Here is a 16,082-nt window from a genome sequence, read left to right on the forward strand (position 1 = left end):
AACACAGGCCAACTTAATCAGGACTCATGTCTCAGATATACAAATGTGTGATTTCAGCAAAAGTCTGGATGAAATCAAGCGAAATCCTGACCTGTGAGTGGAAACAAATAAACCAGAGATACTGAGAATGGTTTTGACATCTGTGTTTTTATTGGGAAAATGCACATACGGAGGAACCATGTAGGCCTATGAGAAATAAAGGTTATGTGGGTTTACAGTATGTGACAGATGACAAGTCATGGTAACAATCCACAAACGTTAGTCTCAGATTCCCTGTAATTACATGATTTATTCCAAAAACACAAATCAGCTACTCACAAAACTATATGGAATACACTGTACTAATGTTCATCTTGAATTGTCATCCATTTTTTGTTTGATAGTTAGAGCATTTAAGACTCCTGCAGCAACTATTCAGCAGTATATGGACAAGGCCTATTTTGTCACAATAACATGCCAGCTGACACATAAACCCACTTTTTATGACCACAGACAGTACCAATGACATCTCAAGATGCACCCAAAATATTGGAAAACACTGGAGTCCCCCCTGTAGCAGGAACTGGAGGGCTTACAATTTCCACAAGTACTTTGAGAATCCAGCCCCAGATTCAGATTTCAGTTCAAGTTTATACAAAAGGAAACTGATCGTTTTCTAACAGAAGCCATTTTGTAAGAGAAAAAACAAAGCGGTGAAGAGGGTAATGTGGGTATAGTTTTTTTTTCGGGACAGCGCTAGGTTACCAGGTGGCATTACTTAATTACAGAGGTCAGTCAAAAAAAGTCAGAACTGAAATTAGGCATTTGAAATGAATAAAAAAAAATCTCACATTTTTCTGATGATTACTGACAACATACTTTGCTTACTTACAGTGCTGCAAGTAAACAGCTTGATGGTGAAATTAAATACACCATGACTGCAAAAATGTACATTTATTAGATATCGAAACATTTAAAAACTGAAATGATTCAACATTAACAGACTAAAATCAAAATGAAAACTCAGCTATGCAAGGTCACTTGCCCTCAAATTTCTTTAAGTACATAATGTTGCAGTTGGAAGAAGACCAGGACGGGAGTGTGTGTGTGCCTTAGCATATCTGCTCTACCACATATTGTATACATATATAACAAGCCCCAAAACATCTTTGGAGGAAACTAAGAGACTTTTAATGACATTTGACATTCCTGTCAAAATAAAAGTCAATTTTTGCGCCACGATATCTTATCATAGCTAATGAGAACGTCTGCTCTGAAAACTCCCACCCTGTGGATGACAGGAGAAGCACATGTGCACATGAGGGATTATCTCACTGATATGATTCTGGTCTGTGAGGGGAGAGGGGAGGGGGGTGTGGGGGTTCTGTACAGTGCTTAAGAAGTAGAATACGTCAGGAAAAGGGTATGAAATTAGCTGCGTGTGACTGAAAACTCCTTCATTCAAGTGTATTATTTTTCACTTTTGGTCATAATCTACACTCCACACCACAGACATAAAACACAGACCTTTGGGATAATGGAGAAAAATAATACAATACATTATCGCAAATGCTTTTTGTTATATTATACAGATGCTCAGTATCAGTCTTTTCTAGTTCATTTTGACTGTTTTAAATGTATGTTGAAATGTGAACCTGCTGATAGTAGTAATAGAATGTCAGAATGATAAACAGAGTGAATCTCATTAGCTTAAAAACTGGGAGAGTATTTTGATTGAATAAGTTAATATATCATGATAAATCCCATCTTTTAAATGCCCAGTAGAATGGCTCAAGTACTGTAATACTATAGAACTGTGGAACTTCTAATAAACTACACCCCTACAACAGACACACCTATACACATACACACAAACATAAAGTGCAAAATGATAATAAAGGTAATGTGACAGATGGTCCTGTAACAAGTGCAAACAAAAATAATAAAATATATATATAAAAAAAAAAAATAATAATAAAAAAAAATACTACTATGTAACAGGCAACTGATGCTGGAAAACAAACAATCTGTACTACAATTTCCCATTAAAACATGTGCACCACCATGCTGTAAGTGAAGTTATTTCAAAAACAGAAAGCCACATGTGCATCATTTCATTCGAGTGGTTCATAGATGCAGTGTCTATTTCAATTACTTATTTTTCTCTCAAGGGGTTAATAATACCACTGGGTATGACTATGAAAAAGCAATAAAAAGACAGATTTCTGTTGCAGCCAGGTTAGCTTCTCCGTAATATGCCTGGGTATTAGGCTGTGCAAAATCCACACAAAGATCTTTGCATTGAAGATCTCATTCAGCCTTATGGAATGAAGGAAGTAGGCATATGTCTGAACATATATATGATGGTCTCAACTTGATCTTGACATAAAATAAAATTAAACTAACATAAAAACAAAATTAAACAAAATCAAAATACCTCAAATTCCAATGGAGTCCTGCTCATTCTTAAATTTTAAAATTCAAGGAATTCCTTAGCACATTTTTCAGTATCTGAGATACGAATGTCCTCCTCCTCATAGTCGTCAAAGTTGCTGGTGTCCCCTGGTCCTCGGCACTTTGGTATAATGGGGGCCTCCACCTAGGAAATGGACATGATTAGTATGTACTGTAATACGTAAGAATTGTAAAATGAACGTAAGGAATGTTAAAATGCAGCAATAAGCATTTACCCCTTATTGTCAATTTTCAACATACTGTGCTATCCCTTTAGCATCATTTTACCATGTGCAGGGTTCCATGAAAAATGATGCTAAGTGGAACCCAGTACGCTGAAGCCTGCTGAAAGGGGTAATTTTTCTGCTCAGTACCACAAAGTTACATAATGCAATACCAAGCATTCTGGATGCACGCTGTCAATGGCAGACACCATTCTCCCTGTTATAAGTCAGTGTATAATTAACTTTAGTTTGAAACCATTCTTTGAGGGTAAAATAACTGCAGTGTTGTTCATATGATGGCACGTATGGAAATAAATAGTGGCACACACCTTCCTCTCATAGATGGCAATCCAATCAGTTGTTGAAAACCACTTGTGGTTTTTGATGTCGTTGACTCCGTTCTTCAGGTTTCCAAAGCGCTTTGTCAGGTCCACCTGAAGCAGGTTCCGAAGCAGGTCCTTCAGGTCTGAACTAAAGTGGGATGGGAATCGTACCTGTAACAGCAGGAGAAATCACAGAAATCACAAATAACGTTTACTTTGAAGTGTACTTTCATAATACAACCTGCAAATCAGAGTGTAAACTCAGTCAGCATATAGTTTACAGTACCTTGCCGGACACAATTTTCTCATAGATCTGAATGGGCTGGTCAGCAAAGAAGGGTGGGTATCCTGCTGCCATTTCATAGATCAGAACACCCAATGCCCACCAATCCACAGCTTTATTGTAGCCCTATTGGACAAACAAAGAATGACAAAAGCATTAATTAAAGATTGTAATGAAGAACCAAAACCTGATTTAAGGCCAACTTTCATGTGTACTGTACTTAACAGACTCTGTCCTTACCTTGCTAAGGATGATTTCTGGGGCCAGATACTCTGGAGTCCCACACAAGGTCCAGGTTCTACCTTTTACTCTTTTGGCAAAACCAAAGTCTGTGACCTGAAACAGAAAATCATTATGGAAGTGAATTACCCCAAGCAACTCCAGAGTGTTGAAAGAATGGACATTCAGTCAAGAGTATATACCTAGAATGGACTATTTAGTCATCTAGTGTTAGAAAAGAAGAATTCTGTTCACATTTTCAGTCTCATATTAATAAAGGCAACCACTGATGTTCAGTTTGATAGTGGAATATGGCATTCAATTTGTGTAAGCTAGTGTGTGTGTGTGTGTGTGTGTGTGTGTGTGTGTGTGTGAGAGAGAGATACACATATGTTTTAAAAAAAATCTGAGTGGCTTGATGTCTAAATATAAGATCCTCTTCACAAAAAATGACTATATAGTCTATAGAGAAGAAAACTGTTGGATTGATGATTTACCTGAATGTATCCTTGTTGGTCGATGAGAAGGTTTTCAGGTTTCAGGTCTCTATAGATGAGGTCTAACGAGTGGAGGTACTCAAACGTAAGGACTATCTGTGCTGCATAAAACCTGGCATGGTGTTCACTGGAATACACAGGGGGAGATACACAGTAAGCACAGACAACTAACTGGCTCACAACAGATGGAAAAAGCATTTCTTTACAACATCAGAGAGGTTTGAATTAGAGTAAATGTAAATGATCCACAGTTGAATGAGGATCGAATCTAATTAAGGTAGCTAGCTGTTTACCTGAACCTTCCAATTCGCCTCAAGTGTGAGAACATTTCCCCACCTGGAACATACTCCATCACCATGTACAAATTGGAGTTGTCCTAAAAATGTTTGACAAAAGACTATTAATAGACAGTTTCATTCACACAGTAACAGAATTAGGGGTAAACTGCAAATCACAATTCCTATTCTGCTTATTATACATATATACTGTGTGCCAGCCTATGAATGCTTCATAGCACAGTGTATCATGAACGCACTGCATTCCCACTAAGCTTTCATACAGGAAACACTTTGAATGCTGGCTCACTCTTCATTTGTATCCACTATCAGTCTTAAATACATCATGTGTGCATCTTGTATACATCGTGTACATAGTATGACACATGCACGCTAATGTTAATGTTTTTTATCCTGATGTGTGTGTGTGTGAATTGTTAAATTGTTGAACTGTTTTCAGACATGTCCTCCGCACTATATGCTGATCTTTGTCAAATGGATGTCTGACCCTTTGGGTGATTCAGATATGATGCTTACATGCGGACATTATGCGGACATTATGTGTGAACGACACCGACGCACACGAACAGAATCTCTGCATGTTATTTGCTTTGTTCAGATATGAGCTCATTCACATAATGTCCGTCCGAAACAAGGAGGGGAGTAGTGTAAGTTCAGAGTTCCAAATGTTGGGATATGTTGTTCAGATATACGGCCCAACCGCTTGATATATGTGCAGAACATGCAGACTTATACGTATATCTGAAAGCAGCTAATGTGTCCCCTGTCATCCCCCCAACACACACACCAAGACCCCTGGTAGTTGGGTTAGCCCCTTGAGCCGTGGATCTGCCCAAGGTTTCTTCCTTGGTAAGGGAGTTTTTCCTTGCCCCTGTTGCTCTTGGGTGCTCCTTGTTGGTGCCCCCCACCCAATCCCAATCCTCCCCCACCTTTTTTATGCAGCCCTTGCCACTTAATCTACTAAACCCCTCTTCTACTGCACTTTTTACCCCCCCCCCCCCCCCCCATTAATGCACAAATAGGCTGACACCAGACATAATTTCACTGCATTTCTTACTTCCAGTAACTATATGCATGTGACAATAAACTTCCTTGTATCATTGTATCCTTGTATCCTTGTATCCTTGTATGTGTCTGCTGCTTCTGATTCTCTCCTCTCACTTCCCTTCTATCCCCCCATACCCCTTTCAATACAATTTCTGGACTGGTGCAATAGAAACAGAAATGCTGAACGATAAAGAGGCTGTTGTAAAAGCTTCACGCCACCTGGGGAGTGCCCTTCCCGCAATGCTACCTGGGTAGCCCCAATCAGATGGGCCCCCATCATGAGTTAGGATCTTCTCAAGGTTCCTTCCCGTTAAAAGGGACTGTTCTGCTCACCAGTCACTTAAGTGTTTGCTCTAGGGGGCTCTAGGGGGTGTGTGCACTCTTAAAACAGCACAAACTGTGTTAGAAACGACAAAAACTGTGTTCTCCCTATCTGGACATAGGGATGTGTTAAAAAAAACAACACAAGTTGTGTTATTTTCAACACATCCGTTTTATGATTTGCTTTAGGGGTCACAGCCTTTTTACTGTTTCATCTGTGCTATATGAATAAAATTGAGTTGAGCTGAATTGAAATAGCCAAACACAGGTTTTCAAACCTGCAGGATATTGACATCTCATTTTGAAGGTGTAGTCCAGCCCTTACAACAGGGTAATGACAGTGTTTAACTAGTATGTCTTTTTCAAAGTCTCCATAATTAAAAAAAAAAAAGAAGAAAAAAACAATACTTGACTAACGGTAATCATAGACTATGTTATGCTGAACTCTTACCTTGAAGGAATACTCCAGTCTTACAAGAAATGGGAAGGACACTGCTTGCAATATTTTCTTTTCATTTAAGGTGTGCTCTATCTGCTTCAACTTCACCACCTTGGGAAGAGATTTGAAAAAAAGATCAATTCAATCTAACTTCAATTTAACTTTCTATAAAATGACAGAGAGAAGAAACTTTCTTGCACTCTTTTGATTGGCTGAAATTAGGACTCTGGGAAATATATGCTGGAAAAACAAACAGAATGAACATACTTTCTGTTTGTCCAGAATCTTCATTGCATAGTACTTGTCTGTAGCGCGATGCTTCACCAGCATAACGCGTCCGAAGGAGCCTGTGCCAAGAGTTTTCAGTCTGTCAAAGTCATCGAGTCGCGTTGTGCTCTAGAGGAGAGATCACAGAGGCTAGCACACTTCAGACTTCACGTCAGTCAAAACGAAGTGACAAAATCACATGTATGTGGTGTGGTGGCTGTGTGTGAGGAGGTTAAGTGCATGCGTGGGGTCGTGCTATCAGAAAGTGGGTTAGATAGATGAGCTATACAGGCCTATACACATCAGATAAGACTTGGACTGTAAGGCTACATGACTTTAGCTGTCTTTGAGAATAATTACAAGAGCGACATCATGACAGTTCTACAAAAGGAAAAAGAGTAATGTCAGTTGTGAAGTATAACTGCATGTTTATTTGACTTAACCTTAAGTTAAGTAAATTGAAAGTGTGATGTGTCTAGGGGCCTGTAGGAGTCTATTGACAAACGTGAGCTACTACCGCTTCTGATGTAATTTTAACTACAAGGTACTAACAAAATCATGAGTTTGATCAAAATATGTTTCATGTTTGAAAACATAATATTTGGGGCTTGCTGAATTCTGTTCTCTTGCACATAAGGGTCACTTCAGTTTCACTACACACACACAGATGGTGCCAAGTTTAAACTGCATATTTTGAAGATGAGAGAGACACATCTTAGACAGAAGGGCTGAATGTACAGAGAGTAGGTATACCAACAACCATCATAACAGCTAAATTACTGCTTATGTTATAGTCATATTCTGTGGCACACTATTGTAAAATATTATTCTACTAATGTGCGTGTCTCATGTGAATCAATGGGTTTCATTAGTGACAGATGAAAAAAAAAAACAACACAAATATGAATTTATGTAAAAGTCTAACAATGGACCTAAAAACTCACCGTACTGTCATAGAGACATGCCTACAATTCAGTGAATTCCTACTTAAACTCTTGCTTTGAGTTAGGCCTCACACCTTCAGAACCACAGCCTTTAATATTATGAGTCACTATTTTCGATAAAGACATTTTTACATTCAGACAATAGTTACAAACTATGTATTACAGCAAATTTCCTTGCAATTAAATGATTACATACAAGATTATATTGTTTAGCTGAGTAAAGACTGATGGCTGGATATAGTGACAATAACACTTTCTAAAGTCAAATACAACAAAACAGACTATAAATAGACAGAAAATGACCATATTCACTGTAAGAAATGCCTCTTAAGTTTTTCAAACCTACAATTGACTATTGACCATATCTGAGCAGCTCTACAGTATGTGTATTGCAACGCAGAAAATGTTTAATAAAGTATAATTTACAGGTGCATCTCAACACATTACAATATCATGGAAAAGCCCATTGGCCTGCACATCGGATTATAGAGAGATATTTTGAGATTCTCAATTTTTGATTTCCATGAGCTGTAAACCGTGTTTTTTTTTTTTTTCAACCGTAATCATCAAGATTATTCTTTAGAAATATTTCACTGTATGTGTAATGAATCTAGATTATATAAAATAAATAAATTATTGGAAAAATTCCACATGATATTCTATTTTTTTAAGATGCACCTGTATGTCTATACATGTATTATTTTACCTGGGGTGGACATTCCCATTTCTTTAAAAAGTCTTCTTTGGCTTTGGCTAAGAACTCTTTCACTAAAGGATAGAAAAAAACATACATTAACAGGTGACGTTGAAAGGTATGGATAAGGGAAAACTTTGTAAGGTATGGATAAGGGAAAACAGCTACAAATTCCTAAAACATTGAAGTTATGTAAAATATACAAGGTTAAGAACACACAGAGATTTCTAACAAGTAATGAGTCCAGGTATCCAGCACCTTTCATTGCTTGTAGACTAGCTAATACATGCATAGCACACAGATAATAACAGGAAGCTCTATGACCTGCCTTCTAGTGTTGATGTGTGAGACATAGTGATGTAGCATCATTCCAGCAGAGTTTTCCAACACACTTTACATGAGAATATTCTTATGAGGTCACCTGCTTTTGGTTACCAGTGCAAAATGCTAGCCCCCCCCCCCCCCCCCAATTCAAATTACCGTACAGATTGTTGTTTTGGTCCGTTTCATTAAATACAGCTATACATTCAACCATTTAAGGTTCTGAAGCTTCCTACCCTTCTCAGTAACAAAACTGCCACTTTATCACTTCAAAAAAGAAATAAGAAGGGTTTTCCTCATGGTCAACTACCTGCTGTTCAAGAGATCTATCCAAACATAACTACCTGCTGTTCAAGGAAGCTAACCTCATAGGAGAGAAACAGACTGGTGGGAGTGAAGTGAAATCTTTGCTGGAATGTTCCTTAAAAATGAAAATCCAAGAGATTTCTCAATTTGTCTGACAATTTCATCTCCACCCAAAGTCCTGTGGATAGACGTTTTGCTGAATAAGCAATCTCACTGACAAGCCTGACAATCTGTGCCCTTGAACAGGCTATTGGTGCACTGAAGTAATGTGATCATACTTTTAACATGCTATACATGCTACAATTTAGTGCAGCTCATGGAAGGAAAAAAAGCATACCAAACAGTTCTGAAGATCACCAAGCGTTTGCATGAGAAGGAGAGGAAAGAGACAGCAGAAGAAGACATACAAGTTAAAGTGAGACACATGGGAAAATATGCAGAGGTACACCAGCAGACGGCAATTTTATACAGAAACATACAAATGGAAACTTTCTTTTTTTCAAAAACCTGTCCAGCCACTGTCTGCAAAGAACAGAAGTCATTTGGGGAGGTCTTTGTCTATGTGGTTAACTGAACACTTCCTGTCTCTTCCTGAGTGCAGTTACAAGTTACATATGAAACTATATCTGAGCTTTATATATTTAATGACTGGAAACATTGGTAAATAAAATAACTAATATAAATCCTGGAAGAAGCATTAGCACATATGAAGTGAGACCATCAATAGCAACTGAGTAACTCATGTGTGATATTCAAAGCAAACACATATTGGTAGATCTCCACCCATTTCCATCTCTGTTGAAACAGAAAGGAATGCTAAAAATAAAATAAGAACCAGTACAATTAAAACCATATATACACATACGTATATTCATCCATGCAAGGTATGATGTGAAGAAAGACTGAAGATCCGAAAATGTCTATTTTTACTATTTGTAAGGACAGAGCACATTTGCTATGAATGCCAGTTTTATGTATTAACCCTGTGAATGAAAACAGCTAATTTCATATACTGGAGACAAATTAGGAAAACTGAACATGGAAATAATAAAAAAATAAAGCAGTCAATGTAACAAAATGAAGACGCAGTACCAGATGTTCTATGCGTACGTACTTGCTCTGTCCCAACTCACGGTGTACTCTGAGAAAAGAGGTCCTTCATTTTCTTGCGATTTTTGTTCTTGGCTTCCCTTCCGGTACTTAAAAAAGCGGCTTGCCAACACATCTAGCTTTTGGAGAGCCGTGTTAGTGCCCACCGACTGGCCAAAGTTTGGATCTTTCCCTTGGGCCATGAACTCACGCTCTTCCAGGAGTGCTTCCACCAAAGCAATGAATAGAAGCTGCAAGTGGCCTAGTCTGAACGGCGCACACTTCCTGTTTTGATGTAGGCCTAGGCCTATTTGCAAGACTCTTCAGTTAACCATACGCGCGTGGTTGGTTGTGCTTCCGGACAATGATAATGCACATTTTTTTTCCTTTTCACTACAGGATAATTAGTTCTGATGAACTAAACATAAAGATTAAGCTAGATATGCTGCTGAGCCCCATGTTCCAGAAATACAACTCTGTCTGCAACACTGCAACTAAAAATCATAAAAATGAACCATTCTTTAATCTTTAGGTAAATAGACTAGAACAATCTTTGGCTCAGACACTGTCTTTAGGTCAGTACTGAGAGAGCAAAATGCTGATTACAGTTTTTCTCAGTCGCTTTGGTGCATTTTCTGTTTTTGAGACAACAATTTGTCTCAAACCAATTAGTGCAAACTGCACCAAATAGTGGTTTACCGGCAAAAGTGAGTATCTTGCTCAAAATATTTATGTCTCAAAAGCAAGTATTTATTCCAATGAAACTGTCAGTTTATTCTGCCGGTTTATTCTGCAAGTATTTTCTACCAAAAATGCACAAAACACTATGTTCTGTGTGGCATAGCAATTTCAAAATGACAAATTTAGACATTAATGTGTGTCGGGATTGATTGCAAGAAACTGGATAAGTTTCAAAGTTTTTACAATACTCTACTGTTCGTATGGCAAGCTGTTGACAGACATTGTTACAGTTATAGGCTTTGACATGTGCAAAGAAAAATGACAAATTTACCACAACACATAAGAAACACACCTTGGGCAGAACTGTGCACCACTATAAAGATTTACTGTATAGGCCTTTCCATACATGTTTACGTCCACGTCTGCTGGGACTGAAATGTATGAAATGTGCTCGACAAACTATGACAACTAGTTTTGGATGTAATGACTCAAGCAATCAAGTAAGGCCTATTTGTTTTATGGGGTAAGACCATTCCACATGGAACCAGTATAGTGCCAACATGATATTGGAAATGTAAAAAACAGCAGACATTTACATGTATTCATTTAGCTGATGCTTTTATCCAAAGTGACTTACAGAGATAGAATAACATTTAAGCTACAGAGCTACAGCTACAGCAATACAATAACATTTAAGCTACAGAGCTACAGCAATACAATAACATTTAAGCTACAGTGCAAAGGAGACCATATACTGTAGCTAGGAATAACCACAGCAGACATTTATACACAATTGGTTGCATAGATGTACTAAAGCACTTGGTGTTTGTTAAAGATTGGGAGAAATTGCTTTTATGATGCGCACAAGTGACAAGATGATATATGGAGTTTGAACAAGCAGTTTTGATCATTTCCATTCCGATCTGACAAATGCACCAAAGTGGCTGAGAAAAACTGTAAAAATGTAGGCCTATACTAATTGTTGCTTCGGATATGAGCATGTGAAATGAGTATGGAAAATGTAAATAAAAATACAAAAACATACAGTAGTCTAACCTGGTCTCCATTTTAACGTCAAAGCAATGCAACCCCCAGTTGTACTGTTATATCAATAACATTTGACAAGTGATAATAAGCAAAATAACCTCCCAGGAATAGGCTGAGTGGAAAAGGATCAGCCTGGTATCTGGGTAGATTTATGTGATTGGAGTATTTTTAATCACAAAATAACAGGAACGGGAACGCAGACGCTAACAGGAACATTATCAGATTAAATAAACTGTTTCTTCTAACATTAATTTCTTATCAATAAAATCAGAGAACTGAGAGGGAGAAAGAGAGAGAACATCCATCAGCATCTCCAAAATATTCGACCCACCTAATTATTATTGTTTACATGACTTAGCCATGCTATTGCATGTATTTTAATTTATAGACCTAGGCATATTTCATATTAGAATCATTATTCTACTTTATTCCAAAACTACCCCTGGTTAGCATTCAAAGAATAAACACATGTACACACACTCTGAGTTGTGACCAGATATTATTTAGCACAGAAAGCAAAATTAGCAGCTTGTGTTACTTGCGTTACAACCATCAGCCATCTATCTATGGTATCAGTCCAGAACACACACATAAGCCTCTCCCTCTTTGAGATGGCCCATTGAAAAACCTGAGAGGAACTAGCATACACTACAACTGAAAACATCCCTTAATACACAAGACATTTTAAAACATCATCCTGAAACAATTTACAGTATAGCCTACTGATCTATACAAATACATGACAGCTTATCAAAAATTATATTTTTTGTACTTTTTTCATAACCTAATGTAACACATTTCTTATCATGAATGGTGATTGCAAAAATGTATATGAAGCATAGTGAGACTTTAATGTTAATTGAAGACTTGCTAAGGTAGGCCTAACATTTGTACCCCAGTCTCTGTGCATTTCTGACTTTACATCAATTGTCAATTATTTAATATGCATCCAGTAAGCTACTCTCTACTTTGTGTGTTACACATCTTCACAAAAATAAGACTGCAATATTATTTTAAGGTTATTCAAGCAAAACAATAGTGAAGCACAGCTGCCACATGTCTGACACAAAATACTTCTCAGCATCGCAAGGGTACATGCAACTTACTAGCCTCACACTCAACAATTATTTATATTTTTCAAGTAGGTGTTAGCATTTTAAGTAGACTGATTCCTCTGCTGTCCTTCATGTACTGCTATCTCAAGTCATGCAAGTTCACATAGCCTCAGGGCCTGGGTCAAGTAAATGAAGCATGCAGCATCTGTAACACTGCAACATTTAACCACATTTCTACATTTCTTCTTAAATGGCTGATTAAGGCTTGAGTGGAAGCCAGGGCCTTAACACAGACCAAACCGTGACACCCCCTATACTGGATCAATGGACTGATAGTTCGTGGGCCAGGTGGTTTTCAGAATGGAAAGGTGGCTAGCTGACCAAATTTAGGCCCACTGGTAACTTTATGACGTCAAACCAGAATTGCCTAAAAGGGCATCTCTGTAGCAAGCAACCTGTCACTGATAGCTCGCTAGCTATGTGCTAGTATTGGTATGACAATCCAACATATAAAACGTTGGTTGGCTCACATGTAACGTTAACGCTATACATTCTGATCAACCGTATGAACGTGCAAAATATCATAAGAGATGTTTGTTTACCTACATAACCCCGGTCAACAGTACAGTATTGGAAAGCAGACACGACATTTCACACATTTTATCTGACGTGCAGATATTATTTGGATGTCAGACTCATATGGCACTTAAGTTAGCTAGCATCAGTCTAACTCACCACTTTCTAGTTCGTTGCCTCTTTTGGCGGTTGCGGCGTTTCCCATAATGCACAAGTTAAGATGAAAAGACAGCAAATAAACAGAGGTATCGGTGAAGAGAAGAGTGGGTCTTGTTACAGCTTTATTTTCTCGTCCTCAGGTAGCCCGCTAGTCCACCCAAAATCAATTGCTGCAAGTAGCCAGCCACCTTCATTAAATGTTAGCCGGGTAGCTGGCTAGCTAGCTACCCGAAAAATCGACTGTGTGGATCCAACTCGCAACACAAAATAATAGCTCGTGATTGATTCATTGATGAAGACAGCTCATCAAGCCTGGCATCACTTAACATTGTATACATTGACAGAATTCCATAACTGAGTTAACCTCAGCTACCACCAGAAAGTGGTGGGGTAGCTAGCTAGTTTGACACTATCAATGAAAACAGTGAGCAAACGTTAGCTGTCTAAGCTTAGCTTCCTCCTAAACAAATCTATGAAGCCCACAGCGGACATGACGTTGCGCTCTGACGTCACAGTCGTCAATGAACGCAAAAGGGCATGTTGTTCATGAGCGGGGTCTCGCCCTGGAAATTAAGGTTTGAATGGCTGCTGTTGGTAAACAACAATAGTCAAAACTTGAGTACAACCACATACAAGTCATCTGGGCTGTACACTACATGCGCCATACACAAATATGCAGCACACGTGAATGAAGCAAATTACGTTTTGAAGAAGGACAAACACTAGGGAATTGCTATCATGCCATAGGCCTAAAATAACTCTTTCAAGATGTTTAAACATCTTTAATGTTCAAATATTCAAAGTGAATTGTACAATAATCTCCTGTTTGAGCCAACCTGACTTTCTTTGTGGAAAAAAAGCAACATGTCACACAAACTGTTCAGTGCTTTGGGGAATAAGTTTGTCCTATGTGGATGCAAGGGGCACACAAATTGTAGACCTATCTTGCAGTGGCAACATCAGGTTTTGCCTGCCTTTGTCGGTTTTATGTGTAGGCTTATGCAGAATGTATTGTTGATAATTGTTTGATCTCCTCTGCATTGACTCCTCATTGTTTTAAGGCACTTTGAATTCATGCATGTGATAAATGAATAAATGTAAATGTATAATTTTGTGTATGCATCTCCATCTCCATGACATTTGAGTTGCTACATTTGAACATCATTTGTGCATGTGGCATATCATTTGCCCTCAATTTGCTGACATCAGGTGAGGTGAGTATTACCATCTGCAGACTACAAATTGACAAAATAAAATGTTTGCAAGCTCTATCACCAGGTGTGCTAGTTACTACGAACATATAAGGATTATATGTTGAGTCTTTATCCTTCCTGTTTTTTCATGATCTGATAAAGGCCCCAGGTCAAAACGTCATCACTCAATACTTTGATATGGAGCCAGAGTGTGGAACTTTTCTCTCTCTGCAAGTAAGAACTGTAAAGAAGTGACAAATTAAAGAAACACAATGTATAGTAGCTATTTTACCTTAAAATAATTACTTCAAAGTCACTTTGATTCCACACTGGCTTACAATAAAGATAATGGAGTATGTAACATTGCTGTTGTGTATCCAGAACGTAATAGCGCATCCGTAATGCACTATAGGCCTACCAGTAGTTCTCAAACTTGTTCTGTCATTTCCCTCTCTGGAGGCAGTGTTGCGGAAGTTACTTTTAAAAAGTAGTGTTTGCTCGTTACTCGTTACTTCTCAACCGTTACGTTTCTTAGTTACCCTCTATGGAAAGTAACTTTTTATGTTACTCGTTACTTTTACGTTACTTTTATGTTGCTCGTCTTTGGGCAGAACCCAATATCTGTTCCTAAATGCGTAGGCCTACATAAAGTTCTACTATGGAGGACAAAATGTATTTCTTTTGTGCTCTTTATTATAAAAAATGCCACAAACAGAGCACTTGACAAGAAAATATTGGGCTTATAGGCTTCAACACCACCACTAAAGCCCTATGAAACAATATCAAATAACATAGTCTCAATACATCTTAATCAGGCATATAGGTGAACACCTTAATACACCTTATACTCTTTCATTAAACAGGCACTCCTTCAAAGCTAGTGCAAATCGTATCAGTAGGCTGGCAGTTGAGTTAATGGCAGTGGACAAAATCAGGGCACAGTGTAGGCTACAAATAACACTTACATTCCTCCCCTTAGTTTCGAGTACCTCCATCCCTCAGAAGTTACCGTTGGCTGCGTCTCGCTTGCTATGATTGCTTTTCGTTGCCACCTGCCTCTGTCACGTACCATTTGGAGCTATGATTGCACTTCATGCTACCAGCCTCTGTTACGTACTGTAGGCTGCCGTGTGGAGCTCGTGCCTATTGCACAAGCGCACAGCTGAGAAAGCAGCGTCGCTGTCAAATCTGTCCCTGGGAAAAGTAACGTTGTGCCGATATGAAAAAGGAACTACGTTACGTGACCAAATTTTCAGTAGTAACGTGTTACACTACTTTTTACTCGAAAAAGTAGTTATGTTACTGTAACTCGTTACTTTGTAACGCGTTAAACACAACACTTAGCCTGGCTAGCGCCACCACTTCTCAATGAGACGTGGTCTGGGAACCAAACGTTCATTTTCTCGTATTTGAAAAAAATGCCCAGATCCGTTTATTGGGTGCCACGGATGTCTATCAAATCCGTCTGTCGTCTTGCTTTCCCCCCTGTTCTGTGATTGGTTCCCTATCTCAGGCCAAAATTTGCTCCATGGTCTCCAGGCTGCCTTAGCAGCGTGAATCAAATCACGCGCAAGGCAGCATGGGAACACCCAGGCTACACAACACTGTCTGGAGGTGGGGAATTTTCAAGCCCCACCCACATCACCCCATCAAAATTGAAAATGGCTA

The 16,082-nt window shown here is 38.5% G+C and overlaps 1 protein-coding gene across 4 annotated transcripts; it reads right to left on the reverse strand.

Annotated features, from left to right (window-relative positions):
- Positions 1-128: 128 nt before the first annotated feature.
- On the reverse strand, positions 129-13,678 carry prkacba (protein kinase, cAMP-dependent, catalytic, beta a). Of its 4 annotated transcripts, none has more exons than XM_042056680.1 (11): positions 13,222-13,678; positions 8,952-8,960; positions 8,000-8,061; positions 6,350-6,478; positions 6,095-6,193; positions 4,273-4,355; positions 3,980-4,106; positions 3,504-3,599; positions 3,267-3,389; positions 2,987-3,151; positions 129-2,578 (listed from the first exon to the last, which is right to left on the reverse strand). In XM_042056680.1, the coding sequence occupies exons 1-11, from the start codon at positions 13,265-13,267 to the stop codon at positions 2,453-2,455; spliced, it is 1,065 nt and encodes a 354-aa protein (XP_041912614.1). In that variant the 5' UTR covers positions 13,268-13,678; the 3' UTR covers positions 129-2,452. The 4 variants fall into 4 exon arrangements, with proteins under 4 accessions (XP_041912614.1, XP_041912613.1, XP_041912615.1 ...); XM_042056679.1 differs by lacking the exons at positions 8,952-8,960; positions 13,222-13,678 and adding an exon at positions 9,729-10,081 and having other exon boundaries at positions 129-2,298; positions 2,417-2,578; XM_042056681.1 differs by lacking the exon at positions 8,952-8,960.
- Positions 13,679-16,082: the final 2,404 nt, after the last annotated feature.

Source organism: Alosa sapidissima, chromosome 12 (assembly GCF_018492685.1).
Source record: "Alosa sapidissima isolate fAloSap1 chromosome 12, fAloSap1.pri, whole genome shotgun sequence".
Taxonomy (NCBI): Eukaryota; Metazoa; Chordata; class Actinopteri; order Clupeiformes; family Clupeidae; genus Alosa; species Alosa sapidissima.